General features: G+C 40.6%; 1 protein-coding gene across 1 annotated transcript in view; it reads left to right on the forward strand.

Annotated features, from left to right (window-relative positions):
* Nucleotides 1-22,911, forward strand: part of SCARB2 (scavenger receptor class B member 2) — a 69,631-nt gene that overhangs the window by 35,405 nt on the left and 11,315 nt on the right. Inside the window, exons 3-8 of the mRNA XM_046656279.1 lie at nt 4,073-4,217; nt 5,285-5,473; nt 12,783-12,874; nt 16,576-16,695; nt 19,338-19,507; nt 22,438-22,556. Coding sequence (XP_046512235.1) covers nt 4,073-4,217; nt 5,285-5,473; nt 12,783-12,874; nt 16,576-16,695; nt 19,338-19,507; nt 22,438-22,556 — 835 coding nt within the window. The remainder of the gene's footprint in view (nt 1-4,072; nt 4,218-5,284; nt 5,474-12,782; nt 12,875-16,575; nt 16,696-19,337; nt 19,508-22,437; nt 22,557-22,911) is intronic.

Consider the following 22,911-nt stretch of genomic DNA (forward strand, 5'->3'; position numbering starts at 1 on the left):
TCCTTCTTTTTGGGGGCTTTTATAAATTGCTGGATGGTAGAGGAGCGGTTTTTTCGCATGGTGGTAGAATTCGGTTGCAGTTACAGCCTGTCGCCACTAGATGGGGGTCGAGAGCCGTGTGTTCTGAGCTCTCCGCCTTCCGGCAAGATGGCGGCAACCAGTGCACTTTGCCCGGGTGGCGGGGGGGAGGGGCTGTTTTTCTTGCATGCTGATCTGGATTCAGATCAGTTCTGTTCTCTGGTCTCCCGGGGCCCTGGGTTTATGGGGTCCCTGCGCACAGAAGCTTTACCCCGTCAGCGGGTTTCCACTGTACCGGCGGCAGGAGTACTTGACGATCCCCGGGTCGCACGGCCCCTCCCCTGCTCCTTGCCTCCCCCCTGACAGCGATCCCCCGTCTCTAGGGGAGGGAGTGAAGTTCTCTCCTACCCGTTCCAGCTCCTCCACGGCCTGCTGCAAGGTCTCCGTCCTCCGTCTTCTTGGTACTGTAGGTCTCTGACGTGTTGGCATTAGATTTATTATCTGAAATTCAGTTTTTCTAATCCTTTGTTGTAGTTTGGAGGGGAGGGAGTCCCCGGTCAGCTCACCCCACCATTTTGCTCCCCCCCCCCAGAAGGAGAAAGTTTGCATTTCCCTGATGATTAGTGATGTTGAGCATCTTTTCATGTGCCTATTGGCCATCCGTATATCTTCTTTGGAAAAGTGTCTGTTCATATCTTCTGCCCACTTTTTGACTGAGTTGTTTGTTTTTTTGTAGTTCATGTGAGCTCTTTATATATTACGGAGATTAACCCCTTATGGGATATATGATTTGCAAATATTTTCTCCAAGTTGGTGTGTTGTTCTTTCATTTTGATCTTGGTTTCCTTTGCCTTCCAGAAGCTCTTTAGTCTGATGAAGTCCCCCTTGTTTATTTTTTCTTTTGTTTCCCTTGTCTGAGTAGATATGGTATTCAAAAAGATCCTTTTAAGTCTGATCTCAAAGTGTGTACTGCCTATATTCTCTTCCAGAAGTTTTATGGTTTCAGGCCTTACCTTCAAGTCTTTGGTCCATTTTGAGTCTATTTTTATGCATGGTGTAAGATAATGGTCTACTTTCATTCTTTTACATGTGGCTGCCTGGTTTTCCCAACACCATTTGCTGAAGAGACTTTCCTTTCTCCAGTGTATGTTCTTGGCTCCTTTGTTGAAGATTAGCCGTCCATAGATGTGTGGTTTTATTTCTGGGTTGTCAGTTCTGTTCCATTGATCTGTGTGTCTGTTCTTGTACTAGTACCATGCTGTTTTGATTACTGTAGCTTTGTGGTATATTTTGAACTCAGGGATTGCGGTACCACCAGCTTTGTTCTTGTTTTTCAGGATTGCTTTGGCTATTTGGGGTCTTTTATTGACCCAGATGAATTTTAAGATTCTTTGTTCTATTTCTGTGAAGAATGTCATTGGGATTCTGATTGGGATTGCATTGAATCTGTAGATTGCTTTAGGTAGCATGGACATTTTAACTGTGTTTATTCTTCCAATCCATGTTCCCAGCACCATTTTTTAAAGAGACTGTCTTCTTCCCATTGTATATTCTTGCCTTCTTTGTCATTGATTAATTGACCATATATGCATAGGTTTATTTCTGGGCTCTGTATTCTGTTCCATTGATTTATGTGTCTCTTTTTTGCTAATACCATGCTGTTTTGATTACTATATCTTTGTATTATAGTTTGAAATCAGGGAGTGTGATACCTCTTTCTTTGTTCTTCTTTCTCAAGATTTCTTTGGCTATCTGGGGTCTTTTAGGGTTCCATACAAATTTTAGGATTCTATATTCTAGTTTTGTGAAAAATGCCATTGGTATTTTGATAGGGATTGCATTGAACCTGTGCATTGTTTGGGGTAACATGGCTATTTTAACAATATTAATTCTTCCAATCCGTGAGCACAATATGTGTTCCCATGTCTTTCTATCATCTTCAATTTCTTTCATCAATGTCTTATAGTTTTCAGTGTATAGGTCTTTCACCTTCTGGGTTAAATTTATTCCTAGGTATTTTATTTTTTTTTTGATGCAATCGTAAATGGGATTGTTTTCTTAAATTCTCTTTCTCACAACTTGTTATTAGTGTATAGAAACACAACTAATTTCTGTATGTTAATTTTGTATCCTACAACTTTACTGGATTCATTTATTAGTTTTATTAGTTATTTGGTGGAGTCTTTAGGGTTTTCTATATATAGTATCATGTCATTTGCAAATAGAGACAGTTTTACTTCTTCCTTTCCAATTTGGATGCCTTTTCTTTCTTTTTCTTGCCTAATTTCTGTGGCTAGGACTTCCAATACTTTGTTCAATCAAAGTGATGAGAGTGGGCATCCTTGTCTCATTCCTGATCTTAGAGGAAAAGCTTTCAGTTTTTGACTCTTGAGTTTGATGTTAGTTGTGGATTTGTCATATATGGCCTTTATTATGTTGAGGTATGTTCCTTCTATACCCACATTGTTGAGAGTTTTTTTTTTTTTTTATCATAAGTGGATGTTGAATTTTGTCAAATGCTTTTTCTGCATCTGTTGAGATGATCATAGGATTTTTATCCTTCATTTTGTTAATGTGGTCTACCACATTGATTGATTGGTGGATGTTGAACTTTCCTTGCATCCCTGGAATAAATCCCACTTGATCATGGTGTATCATCCTTTTAATGTATTGTTGAATTTGTTTTGCTAATATTTTGTTGAGGATTTTTGCATCTATGTTCATCAGGGATATTAACCTATAATTTTCTGTTTTTGTGGTGTCTTTGTCTGGTTTTGGTATCAGGGTAATGCTGGCCTCATAAATTGAGTTTGGAAATGTCCCTTCCTCTTCAACTTTTTAGAAAAAATTGAGAAGAATAGGTATTAACACTTATTTAATTGTTTCGTAGAATTCACCTGTGAAGCCATCTGGTCCTGAATCTTTGTTTTTTAGGAGTTTTTGAATTTCATTCATTTTCATTACTTGTAATTCTTCTATTCAGATTTCCTATTTTCTTCATGATTCAGCATTTGAAGGTTGTGTTTCTAGGAATTTCTCCATTTCTTATAGGTTGTCCAATTTGTTGGCATATAATTGTTCATGGTAATCACTTATGATCCTTTGTATTTCTGTGGTGTCAGTTGTAAATTCTTCTTCATTTCTGATTTTGTTTACTTGGGCTCTCTCTCTTCTTTTTTCATGATTCTGGCTAAAGTTTTGTCGATTTTATTTATCTTTCCAAAGAACCAGCTTTTAGTTTCATTGATCTTTTCTATTGTTGTTTTAGTCCCTATTTCATTTATTTCCACTCTGGTCTTTATTATTTCCTTCCTTCTACTAACTTTGGGCTTTATTTGTTCTTTTCCTCATTCCTTTAGATGTAAAGTTGGATTGTTTATTTGAGATTTTTCTTGTTTCTTGAAGTAGGCCTGTATCGCTATGAACTTCCCTCTTAGAACTGCTTTTTTACCCCCCAGTTTTCTTCTTGTAACTTTTTTCTAGTTTCATACCATTGTGGTTAGAAAGGTTGCTCAGTAGGATTTCAGTCTTCTTAAGATTACTGAGTCTTGTTTTGGGGCCTAACATGTGATCAGTCCTGGAGAATGTTCCATGTGAGCTTGAAAAGAATATGTATTCCACAGTTTGGGGATGGCGCATTCATTTTGTTAAGTGAATTTTCATCTGAATTCAGTTAGAAATAAAAAGACACTGGTAAACAAATTGCATTCACACTGAATCAATGCACTGAAAATATTTGAGGACCAAACCCTAACCCAGAAGAGAGTTCACTGACTTTGATTCCCTGGTCAAAGTGACTCATAACGGTAGCATTTCCCAAGTTGAGGAAGAAAGAATGAAAACAATCATTTTTTTGAGAGGACTCTGTCCTGGTCCTCATTTCCTTCCCACGTTGCAGCTTGAATCTCCGGTATTTGAAGGGTCTGTATTTGCAGTCTTTATATATGGTTATATGGGAACTGTTACATTGAAAATAACTGCTTCTGAAAGAAAAGAAAAGTATTGTTTATTAAACTGGTGCCTATTTTCAAACAAAATCCTTTCTTTCTTTTAGGGAACTCAGAAACAAAGCAGATATTGAATTTGGAGATAATGGGACAATATCTGCTGTTAGCAACAAGGCCTATGTTTTTGAACGGAACCAATCTGTTGGAGATGCTAAAACAGACTTAATTAGAACATTAAATATTCCTGCATTGGTAAGTAGGCATTTTCAGTATCATGATTGTGGATTTTAGAAGAAAGGAAAAAGCTAAGTTAAGGCCATTATGGTTTTACATATAGGAGTTATGAAATTGTGTTAAAAATATACATATATAAATAGACAAATACATTTTCCCCTTCCGTTTAAAATTCATCTTAGACGTATTTCGAGGTCTTTCAAACAAGGTCTTTTCAAATGGTGACAAAATGCATGTTTTAGCTTTTTTTTTTTTTTTTTAACAATTTCTTGCTGTGTGTTCAGGATCACCACTTGTGCAAGTAAACATGTCCCTAGGATTTTGGAAGGGTAGTTAATAATTTAAACAATATTTATTTGCCCCTTGTTTTGGTTCAGAAACTCCAACAAGAGAATCTAAAGACCAATTCTTATTTTGTATTTCTGTCTTGGATTTTTAAATTCACAAAATATATATTGACTGTTTTCCCCCTTTCCGAATAGCGGAGGCTGGACTGTTGATTACAACCTAGAGTGATTTCACTGGGCTGTGTTTAGAATGGCAATTTGATGAAATAATATCACACTTGAGACCCAGGAAGCTTTCTTGTTCACTGACACCAACCCCCTCTGAGGCTCCCACTCTAACTCCTAGGGGACCACTACATATACAGCTGGACACTGGTGATGGACCCAGGACCTAGAAAGTGTTAGATCCCAGATGTAGCCCTGCCCTGCTACCTAGCTCTGTAGCGTTTATGAGGGCCAGCCTCTGGCCCCAATCAGGAGGAAGGTAGCGCCACCTTGTGGCCAAAGATGGCAGTGTATTTGGAAGAGTTTTTCCCTTTCCGTCTGCAGCGTGGGGTAAGTCAGAGCTGCAAGTGGGGATGCTAAGCTCACGCTGACAAATGTCATGTTGAGAAAGGACAGTGTCATACTGAGAAAGGACAATAGCTTGCACACGCAGCCAGAAAAGAGCTTGCTGGCTGATTTTTCAGCTATTGCATTTCAACATTTACTTTTAAGTTTCCAGTCCCCTTTGCTGAAGGGGCAGTGGAGGAGATTGGGGTGGGGACGCTGCTATCTGAATTTCCCTGTGCTCCTCAGACCGCCATGCAATTGGCCCAGCTCCACATCCTCCGGGAGCTCATCGAGGCTCTGTTGAAGGCCTACCAGCAGAAGCTCTTTGTGACGCACACCGTTGATGAACTGCTCTGGGGCTACAAAGATGAGATCTTGTCCCTCATCAACATTTTCAAACCTGACATCTCTCCCTATTTTGGCCTGTTCTATGGGGTAAGTTGATTTTTCTTTTCAGATCGTCCTTATTTGGCTGATGAGGGGCAAGCCAGATTCCTCTTCACCTTGGGTTTCTTCCGGAAGACCAAAATTGCCTGGAATTCTGTAGCATACTTGAAAAATAAGAAAGGGTTTTAGTAGAGAAAAAAGGAGAACTTCTACAATTTCAGTGTGTTACCAGCACTGACTTTGAATGAAAAATTTGGCTGTGCCATTAGTCAGGTGTAATTTTACAAAGTGTCGTAAATTTCAGTGTTCAGTCCTAGGTCTCATTTTGATGACTTGAGGCCTAACCCCATGGATCAGCCTGACAGACAAAAAAGAAACTAAACAGGGACGTGATAGAGGTAGGAGCTACTTGTTGGATTTTCAGACGTGTCATTTGTGAAAGATGCTGGATAAACTGGAACTGTACGTCCTTCATCTGTGGTTCCTTATGCTTGTAATAGAATTTTGTGTCATTCTTTGCAGATTTTATTTACTTTGGTTCGAAACCCAAAATATCAGCATTCAAGTAATTATTATTCAAAGCATATGTTATTGCTGTGGAATGATTTCAAATGAATTAAAATGAAAATCAATTAAAAAATCCACATTGACCCCCACACCCCCCAAAAAACTTGAGTAAAATGGATAGTTGGGAGGTTGGTAAATGACAAACTTAAACTCAAGAAGAAAGTGTTAGATGAGGGTGGGAGCTGGGATTGCGATGAGTTTTCTCATCTTTAAGTCTGTAGTTGCTGTCTGGCTCTAACTACTCAGTCTCACCCTCATGTAATCCCTTAGCATTTCAGTTCCTCTATGGCAAAAGGGGCTAACACTGCCCCTGTGCATTCAGGGATATACAAAACTTAGAAATTGTTCAAACAAAATAGTACACAAGTTGAGCCGGCCCCATGGCACAGCGGTTAAATGCGCATGTTCCGCTTCTTGGCAGCCCGGGGTTCACCGGTTCGGATCCTGGGTGAGGACGTGGCACTGCTTGGCAAGCCATGCTGTGGCAGGTGTCCCATGTATAAAGTAGAGGAAGATGGGCATGGATGTTAGCTCAGGGCCAGTCTTTCTCAGGAAAAAGAGGAGGATTGGCAGCAGATGTTAACTCAAGGCTAATCTTCCTCAAAGAAAAAAAAAATAGTACACAAGTTTTTAACATTATCTATGCAAGATCCCAGAAGTAGGGTCCTGGTAACCCTAAATCCTTTACTCTGGGTGAGCAGACCCAATAGATGATCCCTAGAAGGTCCCATCTCATAGGCACCCAGCTTCCACAGGACCAGAGGAAGTGCTGATTTCTTGTTAAGCTGAGATTAAACCTCCCTTCTAGAAATAATTTCAGGAGAACTCCTACAGAGAGATACAAAGGTTTCGTGAAGCCCTTTTTGGTCCCAGTGGCTTCTGTCCATCCACCAAGTAGATCCTGTTCCCCATACCTCAGTATTTTTCAGATAATTTTCATGGTATAATTTGCTTTTTTGTTTTTACATCATTGACTTCATTGGATTTATAACTAATATCCTTATATTTTTTAAAAAGTTAACCCACATTTATAGACTGATTAGGAACTTTGCATTTCTGCTTTCCCATGGCAAGGATGTTGTTTTATTACTGTTTTCTCTTTCTCTGTCCGTAACCTTTGCTTCTTTTTTGCAAGCACCCCTGGATCTCCACAAGGCCTCAGGGTGAAAAGCCCTGGACCATTGCTCAGTTAGCTTAGTACCTTGAGAGGATTTCCCACCTCTGGGACGAGAGGATGGGACTTAGTCTTGGAGGACCAAGATTTGCGTTCTTTTTCATGTTATAACCGTGGGACTTTTCTGAACCTCAGTTTCATCACTTGTGACTAGAGACTAAAAGTACCCACACTTCAAAGGCCGTTTTGAAAGGCTCAGTGAGAAGTCCATGAAAGTGCTGTGCAAACTATGAATTGCGATACACGGTTTAAGAACCATGATTCCTTTTCCCCTCCATGACTGGCTCAGAAAATGATCCTGAATTAATGTGAAAGACTAGTATGTTTCCATTTTGGAGCCAGATAAACTGTCTGTAGTGTTGTTGGTTTAAAAAAAGGCAGTGTTTTTTGTTGTTTTTCATCTGTTCTGGCCGAATACCAGCTCTTTAGCCAGGAGCACAGAAGTTCACGCTTGAGCCATCATTCATTCCGAGACTTTGCTAGGCTGTGCACACCTTCACTGGCTTCGCTGCACACCCACTGTCTGCACCCCCGGAGCCCGGCCTCAAGTCTCTTAATCCTAGTCGCATTCTGCCGGCCTGCCCCTCTGATGCGCTGGGCCTGTACGCCTGTCCATCTGCTCCTCTACACAGTGTGATGCAGAAAGAAAACCTTAGTTACCGCTGTTGAACACTGTTCCTGCAAAGACTTCAGTGATGGACAAACCAAACAATTAATGGAGACGGCAGGGCGTGAGAATGAATAGGATGAGGTGACTGTAGAGAGTATGGGCACAGAACTCCTGAGAAAAAGGGACCTGACTAAATATCAGAAGCTCTTATTTGCAAATGGCAAGGCCTATCACCGTATCTATACTCATTGATTTTAGGGCACCTCTCTTCTCCCTGGCATAAGAGAATTCAAGTGCTTCCTACTGAGTGTGGGTTCTTGGATGTATTAAATTATACTTGTTGGGAAGTATCTTTGAGAGATCAGCCAGTCCAGCCAGTCCCCCTGGGAGGATGGATTATGCTTGTATTATGCTAGTGCTATGGAGGGTGTAGGCTTGTTCTCAGGTATCCGTAGGAAAGAACATTTCTCAGCCTCCTGCAATAATATATTCCTTGAATTCAACCCATATACTTACGGCCATAACACAAAACCTGTTTATTCCTGCTTGTCTTCAAATAATAAAAGTTCTAGTCAGAGATGGGGAAGCATTCACATTCAGTGCCTGACAGGCAGATAACAGCTGGACAGAACCCTTTTTGAGATACTCTGAAACATTTAGCGCACATCTGACTGAAGTGGAGAACTTCAACCAACAATATATATGCATTTTTAGAATTGCTGGTTCAGCGTTTTTTATATGGGGTATTTGAATTTGCTCCTAAATTGTTGTAATGTTCACATTGCTGCTTTTAGAGAGGAGTCCTTTCTCATGTCTTAAAGTCACGTAAGATTTCATATGTGGGTACAACATGACCATTAAGTAGGTGGACCATGTTGATATATTGACATAGTTGGTGAAATAATGGTAAGTGACAAAAAGAAGAACCCAAGTGGGCAAAAGACATGAAAAGAGAATTCACAAAGGGTATGAAAGTTTTTTAAGGCGAACAGCTAAATGACATGAGAAAAAGAGTTTAGGCTCAGTGAATACAGAAAGGCAAAAAAGGATAAACCATTTTTTTGTTTAACATAAGTTTAGCAAAGTTTAACAAAAGTGACTTGAGGAATGTAAACTGATTTATTCTGCTATTTCCACCACTTTCCAGCTGGGTGACCTTGAGTAACTTGGTTGTGTATCGAAAGGCTTAAAAATGTTCATGTTCTTTTATGTAATAATTTTACTTTTATTGGTTTGTTTAGAAAAAAGTACCAAAAAGGTTTTTAGGCATAAATATATTCATATAACATTATTTATAGTAGCAGAAAACTTCAGATCTAAGTATTGAATAATAAGAGAATGGTTAAATAAATTATTTCCATATAATATTATGAAGCTATTAAATTCTATCTATAAAGAAATTTAGATAACATGGGAAATATTTTACACACTTAAGTAAAAAAGTATATATGAATATATGTATATTCAGATATATACATATATTGTATATATACACAATTGTATATATGAGTAAAAATTGTGTATATAATATATGTATATACGTAATGTACATATATAATATGTGTAATATATATAACTATGATAATATATAGTATATACATTTAACATATATGTAATATATCTTAGTTCTATAAACAAATTTTGTGTAGGAAAAAGACTGAAAAGAAACAGACCAGAATACTAAGAGTAGTTCCCATTGGTTGGGAGGATGATGAACAACTGATTTTTTTTATACATTATTCTGTACTTTCTAATGAGAATTTATTACTTTTATAATAACAAGAAAAACCTACTTTAAAAAGAAAACACAAGTACGAGGCATCAACTTATTACCCAAAAATGCATCTGTGTTAATACTGAAAAATACATCTGTGACAAAGCTCCAAAATAGCTTAGAGCAGTGGAAATAGAACTGTCTTTGGTTGTTTTATTATTCTTATTATATCTATAAGGTGCCTGCCACATAATAAGCATTGGACAATAAACATTTAAGAGAATGAAGACAGTGTAATCATAGTATTAGAATGTCTGCACCACGAGGGAGGCAGTTTCGTCTGTTTTGTTCACTGGTACCTCTCTAGCATCTGGAATAACGCTTGACACATGCTGGGCTCTCAGTAAGTGCTTGTTGACGAATGAATGGGTGCTCAGCCTATGGCCACGAGCATCAGCCTGTGGACGGTGGGGTCACGGCCTGGGCTTCAGTCCTAGCTCCACTATTTATGGGTGGAGTGATTTGGGAAGTTAGCTGTACAGTGAGGGTAAAATAAAATAGTCTGCGCCGTGTTTGTTTTCCATTGCTGCTGTAACAAATATCCACAAATTTAGTGACTTAAAACAACACAAATTTATTATCTTCTAGATGTTGTAGATGTCAGTAGTCCTGAAATCAAGATTCGCCAGGGCTGCGTTCCTTCCGGAGGCTCTAGGGGAGAATGCGTTTCCTTGACTTTTCCGCCTTCTAGAGGCAGCCTTTGGTTTTTGGCGCGGCCCCTTCCACCATCTTCAGGGCAAACAGTGAGGCAGCTTCACTCTCAGTCTCTCCCTCTGACCTCTGCTCTGTCTTCACATCTGCGGCTCTGCCTCTGGCCCTCCTCCCTCCCTCTTTGTGAGGACCCTTGGATTATGTTGGGCCCACTCAGATAATTCAGGACAGTCTTCCCATCTCAAGATCCTTAATGTAATCACATTTGCAGAGTCCCTTTTGTCTTGTAATGAAACATATTCACAGGTTCTGGGGGTTAGGACGTGGACGTCTTTGGGGGGGGCCGTTATTCTGTCTACCACACTATCTTATGTGATGGTTGTGAGGATTTCATGAGATAATTCATGCAAAAATTTCACATCAGTGCCAGGCATATTATAAATACTAAATAATTGTTAGCTCCTATTACTTTATTATTATGGAGGAGCTAGTACTCATGCGATTTCCCAGAAATCAAAATTCCATCCCCAGATAAAGAATTTCTAAGAACGTATGGAGTGGCTGTATGTGCCCTTAAGAAGTGTAACTTGGAGAGAATACACAGCTGAAGAATCCTTAACTGAAAATGGGGCTGTATTCACACTGCTCTCTTCTAGTGCGGCTATTCATGCATAACTGGGTCCTAGCCCCAGACTTAGGTTTTCTTATTTTCTATTATTGAGATATAATTCATTTCCCACAAAATTCATCATCCTAAAGTCTACAATTTAGTGGGTTTTAGTATATTCACAAGGTTGTGCAACCACCACCACTGTCTAATTCTAGAACATTTTCATCATCCCCCAAAAAACCCACAGACCCGTTAGCAGTCACTTCCGTTCCCCTCTCCCACCAGTGGGATGGCCCCAGCACCCACTGATCTACTTTCTGTCTCTACGAATTTGCCTATGAACCCATAGAATTTATTTTTTTTATAGTTCAAAGGTTGGAATCTTTTTTGGTTTTGTAAAGAAAAGTAAGGTTGTTTTTTGTTTGAAACAAAACATAAGCAAACCCTTCCCTGCCCAGCCTCTCTCCTGCCCCTGTGGGGTGCTGGGACCACTGGTCCTGGGCAACAGAGGCCAGACTGGCCTGGTCCTGAGAGGAGAGGAGCCGGACACTCTCTGTGTGGGAGCTTCCTCAGAGCCAGAGAGGAAGGGCATTTGGGAATGGAGTTTGGCTTTGTTAGGCAAAAAATAAAATAAAATAACTCAACACACATGCCCATGACACAAATAGGGGCTAAGAGGCACCCCTCTGAGGTGGAACCATCTCTGGCAGTGGGACCTGCATATACAAGTTGGACGGTCATATATTATGGATATTCATATAAATGGAATCATACAACATATGACCTTTGTGTCTGGCTTCTTTTATTTAGCATAATGTTTACAAGGTTCGTCCATGTTGTAGCATGTATCAGCACTTCATTCCTTTTTATGGCCAAGTAATGTTCCGTTGTATGGATACCACACTTGGTTTATCTGTTCGTCAGTTGATTTGGGTTGTTTTTACTTTTTGGCTATTTTGAATAATGTTGCTATGCTGTGAACATTTGTGTACAAGTTTTTGTGTGAACATTGGATGTAGAACTTGAAGTGGAATTCTTTTGGATATATACACATAGGAGTGGAATTTTGGGGTCATTTGATAATTTTATGTTTAACTTTTTGAAGAGTTGCCAAACTGCTGTCTCCCACAGTAGCTGCAACATTTTACATTGCCACCAGCAGTGTATGAAGGCTCAAAGTTCTCTACGTCCTCACCAACACTTATTTCCTTTTTTATTTATTCCCATCCTAGTGGGCGTGAAGTAGTACCTCGTGGTTTTTGATTTGCATTTCCCGAATAACTAATGATGTTGAGCATCTTTTTATGTACTTATTGGCCATTGAATGTTTTTTCTTTGGAGAAATATCTCTTTAAATCCTTTGTCCATTATTTAATTAGACTCATACTTTTTAAAACCATAAAGTAATAATACAGTTAGTGTGATATTTAGCAAAACAATCACTCTATTCCTTAGTTCTGTTTCAGCCTCACATAGCAATTAGGCCCAACTAGAACAGTCTCATGAAGATTAAATTTGCTAGTTACTGTGTCAGGATTCTCCAGAGAGACAGAATCAATGGGAGATCATGTCTATGTCCATATCTATCTACCTATCAAGAGATTTATCTTAGGGAATTGGCTTATGCAGTTGTGGGGCCTGGCAAGTGGCAAGTCTGGAATCCATAGGACAGGCTGGCAGGCTGGAAACTCAGGCAGATTTCTATGTTGCAGTCTCGAGACTTCCTTTTTCTCCAGGAACCTCACATTTTGTTTGTAAAGCCTTCAGCTGATTGGCTGAGCTCACCCACATTATCGATGGTAATCTCTTGTACTTAAAGTCAACTGACTGTAAATGTTAACCACATCTCCAGAATACAGCAACATCTGGACTAGTGTTTGACCAAACAGCTGGGCACCATAGCCTAGCCAAGTTGACACGTAAAATTAACCATCACAGTTACTTTAAATGATCCTATTTGCTTATTTTCAGAAAAATGGTACTAATGATGGAGACTATGTCTTTCTAACTGGAGAAGACAATTACCTTAACTTTTCCAAGATTGTGGAATGGAATGGAAAAACGTAAGTCTGATGATTTATCAGCGTAATTAGTTTTTCAATTTTCATTTAAAGTGAGCATCCACTTATGCATTATTTCAAAAAAATTCTAGCACTGAAAAGTTTTTGGATGAGAAATCTATAAATATGTAAAATAACTTGATAATTATTTTATAAATCAGTGTTGGCATTATGTACTTTACAAATGAAATATTAATGATTTGTAGATTTATCATGGCTCGGTGTGAATTACCAGCCAGTGAAAGTGTCACTCTTCTGCTTAGTCATTGAATGCCGTGTAGCTGCAGCATAAATACTTTTCAAACCTCTGTGTACACATCTTTTGGGGGAAGGGAAGAAGTTCTTTTTTCAATTTGATTTAGTGATTGTGGCTTGTTTGTGTATTTTTCTTTGAAGATGAAATACGTTTGAGCTCAGTATTATAGCATTTCAAAAATTTATTATATTTATAACTTATAAAAAAACTACTTCCAAAAAGGAGCTGAGGCAGCTTGCAATAAAGCTATATATAAAATAAGATAATTTTTTAAGTCAGAGAAATTAGAAACCTTTGAGAGAAAAGGAAGCTACTTCTTCAGGGACTGAGGTCAGAGTTCTATTCTTGAATATTAAATTTACTTCTAAGCTTCCCAGGAATACAGGCAAAAAACTGGTGTGAAATATAGGAGAACTCTGTGCTATCTTTGCAACTTTTCTGTAAATCTCAAACTATTTTTAAATAAGAGGCTTATTTAAATTTTAAAAAGTACACATGTCTCTGTACTAAACGTGCTTGCATGCGCAGACGTGTGCAACCCCACTCCCAAGGAACTGGCAACAGTGTTGCCTGTGGAGGGGCAGCTGGATGACTGGGATGCTGGGCGGGGAGGGAAATTTACTTGTAAACAGGATATAGCTGGATTTTGTTTTAAACCCAATCTATTTTCTTTCCAGTCTTTTAATAGGAGAGTTTAATCCTTTTATATACATGTTATAATTACTGGCATATTTACGGTATAATGATATATTATTTAATATATTTGGACTTTTTTTTGTTTATGTCTATTCTATCCTTAGATTTTTATGATTCATGTTTAACAATATTTTCCTAACAAAGTCTAAAGCTATTTGTTGTCTGTCTTTTCTTTCCAAACAGGACGGTAAGTTTATTCATTTCTTAACGCACACACATCTTCCATGTTATTCTTCTCTACAACTTGTTTTACTGTCTTAGGAAGCCAAATATGAGTAAAAATTTCATTATTTTTATAGTAAATAATTAAATGTACCAACATATTTTATTAATTTTTTTTCCCATTTGTACATTGGTTCTCAACCAGAGGCAGTTTTGCACCCCCAAGGGACATTTGGTGATGTCTGGACACTTTTCTTTTTTGAGGAAGATTAGCCCTGAGCTAACGTCTGCTGCCAATCCTCCTCTTTTTGCTGAGGAAGACTGGTCCTGAGCTAACATCCATGCCCACCTTCCTCTACTTTATATGTGGGACGCCTACCACAGCATGGCTTGACAAGCAGTGCCGTGTCTGCACCTGGGATCCGAACCCGCGAAGCCCGGGCCATCGAAGCAGAGCATGGGAACTTAACCGCTGCGCCACCAGGCTGTCCCCCTCCATTGGCTTTTAATATCTATTCTTTTCCTTGGCCTTTTACAGTTTTACTACAACATATCAGATTTGAATTTATTTTTATTTATCCTGTTTGGCCCTTGGGGCATGCTTTCAATCCAAGGCCTCATATCTTTCTTAAAGTTTGGAAAACTTTCAGCAGTTCTCTCTGAACTTACTGCTTCTCTGTTATTTACTCTAGTCTCACCCTCCCCCCCAAAATCTATTAAACCTTTATTGGAGCCTCCCAATCTATTCTCTGTATCTTAATCTTTTAATTTTTCATTTTTTTGAGCAAATTACTTAGAACTATCTTCCAATTAACCATGTCTCTCTAGTTATGTACTGTCTAGAGTTTTATATAGAGGTTTTTTTTTCAGAAACTGTCTTTATTTCTAAGATTCTATTTTTCCTTTTTTGGATCTCTCTATTCTTGTTTCATTTTTGCCTTTTTAATAATTTACCATTCATTTTCTAAGGATGTTATTCTTTCGTTTGTCTGTTTGAGGATACTAAACAATATATTTATTTAAAGTATTAGCCAAATTGTTCAAGTATTTGAATTTCTTCTAAAGTGAATTCATCTTCTCCTTGTTGATTTTGTTGCCTGTCTCTTAGCATAACTTTTATTTTTTTTAAAAATAAATGTTGATTTGCAGAATTATTTTCGTTGGGAAGTCAGTCCGTATCAATGTGTGTCTGTCTGTCTATCCTCTTCCCTCTCCCTATGTAGTAGTTTTGCAGTTGCCTCCACGTAGCCCACCCTGGAGCCCCCAGTACACCCAGTGCACACGGGTGGGCCTCTTACCCACAGCTCTGCAGGGCCATCACAGACCCAGCCACAGTCAGCATAGCTGGACTCAGGTTCTGGTCATGAGGCCTGTCTGGGGCTCCCTGCCCCCCAGTACTCGGCTTTGTACCTGTTTAACTCCACATGGCAGGTGGAAGCTGCTTTCTTTGGCCTCTCTTTTTTTTTTTTTAAAGATTTTATTTTTTCCTTTTTCTCCCCAAAGCCCCCCAATACAGAGTTGTGTATTTTAGTTGTGAGTCCTTCTAGTTGTGGCATGTGGGATGCCGCCTCAGAATGGCTTGATGAGCGATGCCATGTCGGCACCCAGGATTCGAACTGGCAAAGCCCTGGGCCGCCGAAGCAGAGTGCGCAAACTTAACCGCTCGGCCACGGGGCCGGCCCCTGGCCTCTCTTAATGAGCAGGGAATCCCTGCCCCGAAGACCCTGATTTCAAGCCCTTGGTGGACCTCCTTGAATCTTTATTAACCTCAGGAGCTAAACTTCCAGTTCTTCTCCTTGCTTCCAGATCTGCAGCCCTGTGGGCCAGCAGCTTTAGCCCGACTCCCCACTTTGCATTTATCATCTTTTTACTGTCTAGGGAGATGTTCGTGTTTGAGTATAGTGTAGACCTTCTGAATTTCTCTTTTGGGTTTTGTCAGCCCCTGTTCTGTTTGTATTTGGAAGAGGCCCTCGATTCATGAACTTAGAGGGCCACCGTGAGCAGAAGTTGGGGGAATCACTATTTATTGCCTCTCCTTTCCTTTCTTTTGCATTTTGTGCCATTATTAAAAAAAATTAAAAAACCTACTATCTCAACTGTGGTTTTAGCGAGTATGAAGTTGATTCAATCTTAAGCTTCCTTGTGGCCCAGGAGAGTCCTCCATTAATTCTGGAACAGAGAACTGTTCTGCGAGGAGACAGAGTTAATGCCCTGTCATGAATATTGAAGAGCTGGGCACATCTGGCCAGAGCTCATCTCTCAGTGGGCTGGCTCTGGACAGGGCTGTTGTTCGTGCTCAGTTGGGTCACTGCTTTCGGACATGGATACTTCTAAACCTCTATGTAGGCTACTCTTTTTTGGAGGAAGGAAAGAGGAATTTTTGGCTATCATTTCCATCAAAATTCAGGGACCAGGGGTCTCCTTTTCCCCGTCTTGATTCAACCCTAACCAATATCACTCTGTGTCTGCATATGAATAAAATTCTGTGGTTAGCCAGCTCCCAGTTAAGTCTTGAAAAGTCCTGAGCATTTGAAAAAATCTAAAATCAAATTTGATTGTCTTGACTCTTGCTTGTGCTTATCAATTACAGGTCACTTGACTGGTGGACAACAGACAGATGCAATATGATTAATGGAACGGACGGAGATTCTTTTCATCCGTTAATAACCAGAGACGAAGTCCTTTATGTCTTCCCATCTGATTTTTGCAGGTAAGAACTTAACAAGTTCCTTGACTGCAAGACCACCCAAAGTGTGAAGACCACATGTAGCTACACTTACCAGGTGTAGCTATTTATGCTTCGTCAGTGATAAGTGCTGATGGCGTGTAGAGAGGCCATGTGGTGTCGTGGTTCACAGCAGAGCCTGACTGCATTGGTTTGAATATTGGCCCTACCACTTACAGCTGTGACCTTGGGAAAGGGAGGCCACTCTGTGCCTCAGTTTCCTCATTTGTAAAATGAGGGTAGAAATAGTTGCCTACCTTGGGAGTTGTTATGAGGACAGATGAGTTACTGTTAGTAAAATACTTAGCCCAGGGTCTGTCACACAGGAAATAATATTAAGTGTTGCTGTCAGTTCTTATGATACACTCTGTCAAGCAGGAAATTTGACCTAGTCTTTTTCCAGTCAACAGGTAATCGCTACCTAGAAGATAAGTAAATCATACTGCTGCCCCTCTTTCCGAGTTTGTAGGTGTTTGCTCAGCTGTAACCTTCCCCTCGGTCGTATTTGCCCTCCCTTGCCCTGTAATCCCTCCCTCTCTCCTGCCTGCTCCTTCTCTACACATGAATGTGATTGAGTCTCCTCAGTGGGAAGAAAGCAGCCTCCTCTCCACCCTGGTTCCCCTCTCGCATCATCTGCTCCACCTCCCGCCCTTCATCCTCAAAGTGCTTGGATGAGTGGCTTCCTCACGCAGCCTCCATTTCCTCTCCCACTCAGTCCTGCAAGGCTTTCTGTGAAACTTCTCCTCAAAGTCTGAGTGACCTAGTCTCAGTGGACACTGTTGATTCAATATTCTCAAGCATGGCCGTCCTCCTGGGGTCTCATAGCTTACATAATCGCACCACCTACCCAGTCAGCCCTGCCAGAAGCGTCAGTGGTGCTGTAAATTTCACCTCTCTCTTGTGCGTAATCAGTCACCAAGTGCTGTCAGTTCCTGCTCAGAAATAGCTCTTACGTTCATCCCCACCTCTCCACTCCGCCATCTGTACCGCCATCTAGACCCTTTCCATCTCTCCTACAGAATAGCCCAGTCACCTTCAGGCTGGCCGGTGTCTTTAACAAATGTTTGTGGAAGGACTGAAGGGAGAGAAAGCACAATTGAGCACAATGAATGGCACACGGGAACCTAGGAGGACAGTGGGAGGTCTTTAGAAAAGATTTGGCACAGAGGAAACACATTCTTATCTGGTACAACCACTTTGAAGAGCCGGTGGCAATGTTTAGTCAACCAAAGACATGCAAGCTCCATCATTCTTCAGTGTTCTTCTAGTAGGTTCCAGGCCTGAAGAAGTCTGTGTATAAATGCAAGGAGACATATACAGCAATGTTCATTGCAACATTGCTTGTAGTAGTGAAAAATTGGAAGCAATATAAGTGCTTATAAAAAGGAGAATATAAATAAATAGTGGTGTATTCATATGATGGAAGATCATAAGGGATTTAAAATACAAGAAACAGAGCTATGTACATTCATGTAATACGTCCTAAAAATATAACAGTGAATGAGAAAGCAAATTACAGAAAGAGAATATAGCATACTGTTTATATAACACTTAGAAATAGCAAACAGTGCCACATATTGTTTATGAGTAGGCATGTATGTAAAAGTGTAAAGACCTGAATGGGAAGGATAAACCCCAAATTCAGGAGAGTGGTTACCTCTAAGGACACAGAGAAGGACTAGAATCAGGAGTGCTGCACAGAGAGCTTCAGTTGTATCCATAATATATTTTCCATTTATCTGAATGGTATTTGTTATAAAAGGTATTTATTATAATATTTTCTCTATTTTTGTTTGCTTAAAATATTTCATTAAAAAAAATGTTGTAGAGGTGGGATGTGCAGTGGATGGCAACATCCGTGTTATTCACAACCCTGCGAGAGATGGATTCATCTGGTGCCAAGGTGAAAAAGTGAGGCGTCCGGAGCCCTTCCCCTCGGCCTTCAGGGGAAAGGGCTTTGTCAGTTAGTTCCTCAGGGGCCATGCGAATAGGAGGATGGTTAGTGTGATATGGGTCTCCTGTTTGAAACTCTGTAACAACTGAAGGCAGAATTGTTTGACCTCCGTTGAAATAAATGACTGGGGAGAAATATAGAAACTATTTTTATTTGGGGGAAATGGGTATCAAAGGATGCCTCCTGATCAAGTATCTGTCTAACGTGGCGCTTTTCCAGGCCCTAGGAATCCTCCAGGCCAAACCCTTCGCTGCCTGGTCTGCTCCTGCTCCTCTGCCTCCTCCCTGCTGCCTTTTCTTTGCTTCTGCCTCATCCACGCTGCCATGTGTCCATGCTGGTCTACATGGCTCTTTTATTTCTCTCAACATGCGTCTCCATTCGAAAGGTCGTCTTCTTAATTTTCTACCATACATTATGTTTTTCTTTTCTTGGCCTTGTTTGGATATTACCGTAGTTGCTACATCTTAGACATCTTTCAAGCCAGTTCATCTTCTACTTTATGACACATTGAGTGGGTTGAGCTCCTTTCAAGCTTTCTTTTGCATCTTCATTTTCCACTGACCCCGTAAGCTTTCAGCCACGTTGTACCTGAGAACGGATGCTAGCTTACTGATTTGGGGCAGATGACACTGACTGGAGCCCACATTGACTTTATAATCTTACCTCCTAACAGGTCAGTGTATATAACTTTCAGTGACTTTGAGAGTGTCCGGGGACTGCCTGCCCTTCGGTATAAGGTGCCCGCAGAAATATTAGCCAATACCTCCGACAACGCCGGCTTCTGCATACCTGAAGGAAACTGCTTGGGCTCAGGAGTTTTGAATGTCAGCATCTGCAAGAATGGTAAGAACTCAGACAGGGGACCTGATGATGAGTGTCCAGAAGGTGGGATTGGTGTTCTTCCCCAAAGACTGTCATCAGCCCAGTAGAAAGAACGATTCTGACCTGTCAAGAACAGTGTTTCGTAGGACAGCTATAGAATGGTAAAAAAATGCTTGGCTTTTCTGTAATGCTTTTTCTTGCTAGAAGACCATGTTGTGTTTTCTCTGGGCAATAGTGTATATGTCTTAACAGTCATAAAAGCTCATCTTTACTGAGCATTTGCACTAGTCACTGTTCAGCTAGTCGTTCTAAGTGGTTTCTATATTTATGTGTAGTTAGTACATATAAAGCATTAACTCATTTCATGTTCAAAACAATGCTAAAAGAGAAGTGGAGAACTCACTAACAAGTACAGATCTTGGTAAAGATTCTCAATGATTTCAAAGCAGAGTTAGTTTTAAACCCTGACTACAAATTTCCTGGTGTTTCTCTTTCTTTCCTTTTTTTTTTTTTGGTGAGGAAGACTTGCCTAGAGCTAACATCTGTTGCCTCTTTTTTTTTTTCCCTCCCCAAAGTCCCAGTAGAGAGTTGTATATCCTAGTTGTAAGTCATTCTAGTTATTCTATGCGGGATGCCGGCACAGCTTGGCTTGATGAGCAGCTTATATGTCCATGCCCAGGATCCAAACTGGCAAACCCCACGCTGCTGAAGGGGAACACGCGAACCTGACCACTTGGCCACAGGGCTGGCACCCTGGTGTTTCTTAATGTCTGAGACACTCTGCTCCTTTCTGGGAATGAGGCAGAATTATCAGTGGTACAACTGACAGAAGCATTTTCTTCATCCTAAGGACTAGTTTTAACTATCATATGTTGCATGATTATTCATAATAGCCTTGCTGGATAGACATCCAGTGGGCTCTTTTCATAATTGTGGAAACCAGGGCTCAGGGAGGGAACATGATTTTTATCGGGTCCTTATCTCTGAGCAAATCCCTGCTGGCAGTGAGGGTCTTCCCTTATTCGTCCGTGATTCCTCTCAGGCTACCATTCCTCTTTCAAGTTTCTCTTGAGAAACTGGGTAACCGCTTTCTCCTCAATAAAGTTGTCCTTTTCTCCTGAATAAAGTAACATGCTAGCTTTTGCCCCCTTGTCTGATTAACTTGAAAATCTCCTTTCGGGATAAGGCTGAAGGTCAGTGGTATACGTGCCTATCCTTGTCTCATGGGGCAGTGGCTCCCAAACCTGGTCTTGCATCAGAATTATCTGGAGAATCATTAACAATATCTGTCCCAGAGCCCACATACTAGGCCCCAAAATCTGTATTTTTAACTTGAGCTCCAGGTGATTCTCATGAAGATGGTGCCTACAATTTGGGCACCCCTGTGCCAGGGAACATGGCAGCCATTACCTGGAGATGAGACCCACGTGAATGGGAACAGGTTGCTGCTTCTGACCTCGCCTGCTGTCTGACTGGGTGAATGGTCCTGAAACCGTGCCGGGAGTTTGAAAGCTCTGAGACCTCTGGCCAAGGCACAAAGGGGGACATATCTTCCTTGTTGTTTTATGAACGTTCTGCTTCCTCAAGAAGTTGATGTCAGAATCAACAGGAAGATTCCACTTTGCAGCAGTCCAACCTCTTGCTACAAACCTTTTCCTCTTGCTTCTTATGTATTCCCGAGTGTGGACAGAAGCGTTAAACTCACCAGGATTATCCTCAGCTGTTTTGAATTCCTCAGGAGCACATTTTGGGTAATGAGATGAAGGGAGTATTCTGGGGTGAGGCAGGTAGGGTTTGAGTCCTGTTCTATTTGTTAGCAAATTGGCCAACTTGACGAAGGAAGGTTCCAGACGTCAGTTTTCTCATCTGTAAAATGGGAGTGATGATTGCTTGCTTGGAAGGTTGTGTCAAGGTTAGAGATAATGTATGTCAAATACTCAGGACAATGTCTGGCCCTTATTAAGTTCTCAACAGATCTTTAAGAACACATTTTAAAGGTTACTGTAGGTCACAAAGAAGGAAGTCATATCTTTGTGAAACTGTTTAGCAATAAAGAGCAAAACTCGTGTATGTGACAAATGATGTGTATCTTGAGCCATGGGCTGGTGGATTTGTAAGCAGAGTTAAATTATTTGCCAGTAAGTTAGTTTCTCCAAAAATATTTTTACCTGGCAGCAATTATTGAGTTCCTCTCTCCTCTTAAATAGCAAAATCTAGAATAGGTTTCCTTTAATAACTTGGTTCCCTGTGTTTCTTAAAATGAATAGGAAAGAAAAAAAGAAAAAACCAGAGTCTTCTTGTGGGCAGACCTTAATCTAGCCAGAGACTGGGCGGATGGCATGACCAGGCAGAGTCGTAAAAACTTCTGCAACATCATATGCAGGAGAACAAAGCCTCTCTTAGCTAAAACAAAACCAGAAAGACAGAAAAGCCGGGGGAAAAGACCATTTACTGGTAGAGAATGTGGTTGAAACAGGTGCTTTGAGATGGGATTGGCTCATTCAGTCAGACTTCTGCCTCTGTCACCTCATAGCTGCATGTCCCTGGGTACATTTTCTAACTTCTCTGAACCTCACTTTCCTCAAATGGAAAATGAAGATAATGGTTCTAACTTCATAGGGCTGCTGGGGACGTTAATTAAAATAATGTGCGTAAAGCATTTACATCTTACAGGTTCGGCATATGTTTGTTGAAGAATGAATAATTTAGCCAGGACTTCAGTGTATATTGTTGGATAAAATGATGTGGGGGTGAATGAGATGTCAGGAAATGCAGTGTAAGTCCCAGACTAGGCAGTGTGGAATGGAATTGCGGTCTGCCCCTCTTCCCCACCCAGGTTTGCTTGTGTCTAACTTTCCGCCCCACCTTGGGAAGCAGGTTTGTGGTCAGCTTTGTCTTCATCTTGGACTCTTAAGAGCCACACCCTCAGCTCTGTTTTCCTTCACACGCAGGTGCACCTATTGTTATGTCTTTCCCACACTTCTACCAAGCAGATGAGAAGTTTGTTTCTGCCATAGACGGCATGCATCCAAACAAGGACTACCATGAGACATTTGTGGACATTAATCCTGTGAGTACATGCGTCCTCCTGGTGAAAGAGCGTGTGTTTTATTCTGTCTGTCTATACGGTGTTCCCCAGTTTAGTCCTGAGCACTCGTAAGAAAATGAAAATTCCTTTCATCTACATTCGCGTGGAGGAAGCTCAGCTCAGTGCAATGTGGTGCGTGGCCTCAGAGCCCTGTGGTTAGAAGGCTGGATTCTGTGGATCTGATATGCAGAAATATCAGCAAACCTGCTTTAACAAGCAAGCGACAGTGAAAGTTCCATCATTAGAAACAACTGAGACTGGACCCGCGTGACCTGGTCCACCTTCTGTCGCCAGAAGAAGATTGGACCTGAACACATGCATTTGTCCCATCGGGGCA

The sequence above is a fragment of the Equus quagga genome, chromosome 3 (genome assembly GCF_021613505.1).
Source record: "Equus quagga isolate Etosha38 chromosome 3, UCLA_HA_Equagga_1.0, whole genome shotgun sequence".
NCBI classification, from domain to species: Eukaryota; Metazoa; Chordata; class Mammalia; order Perissodactyla; family Equidae; genus Equus; species Equus quagga.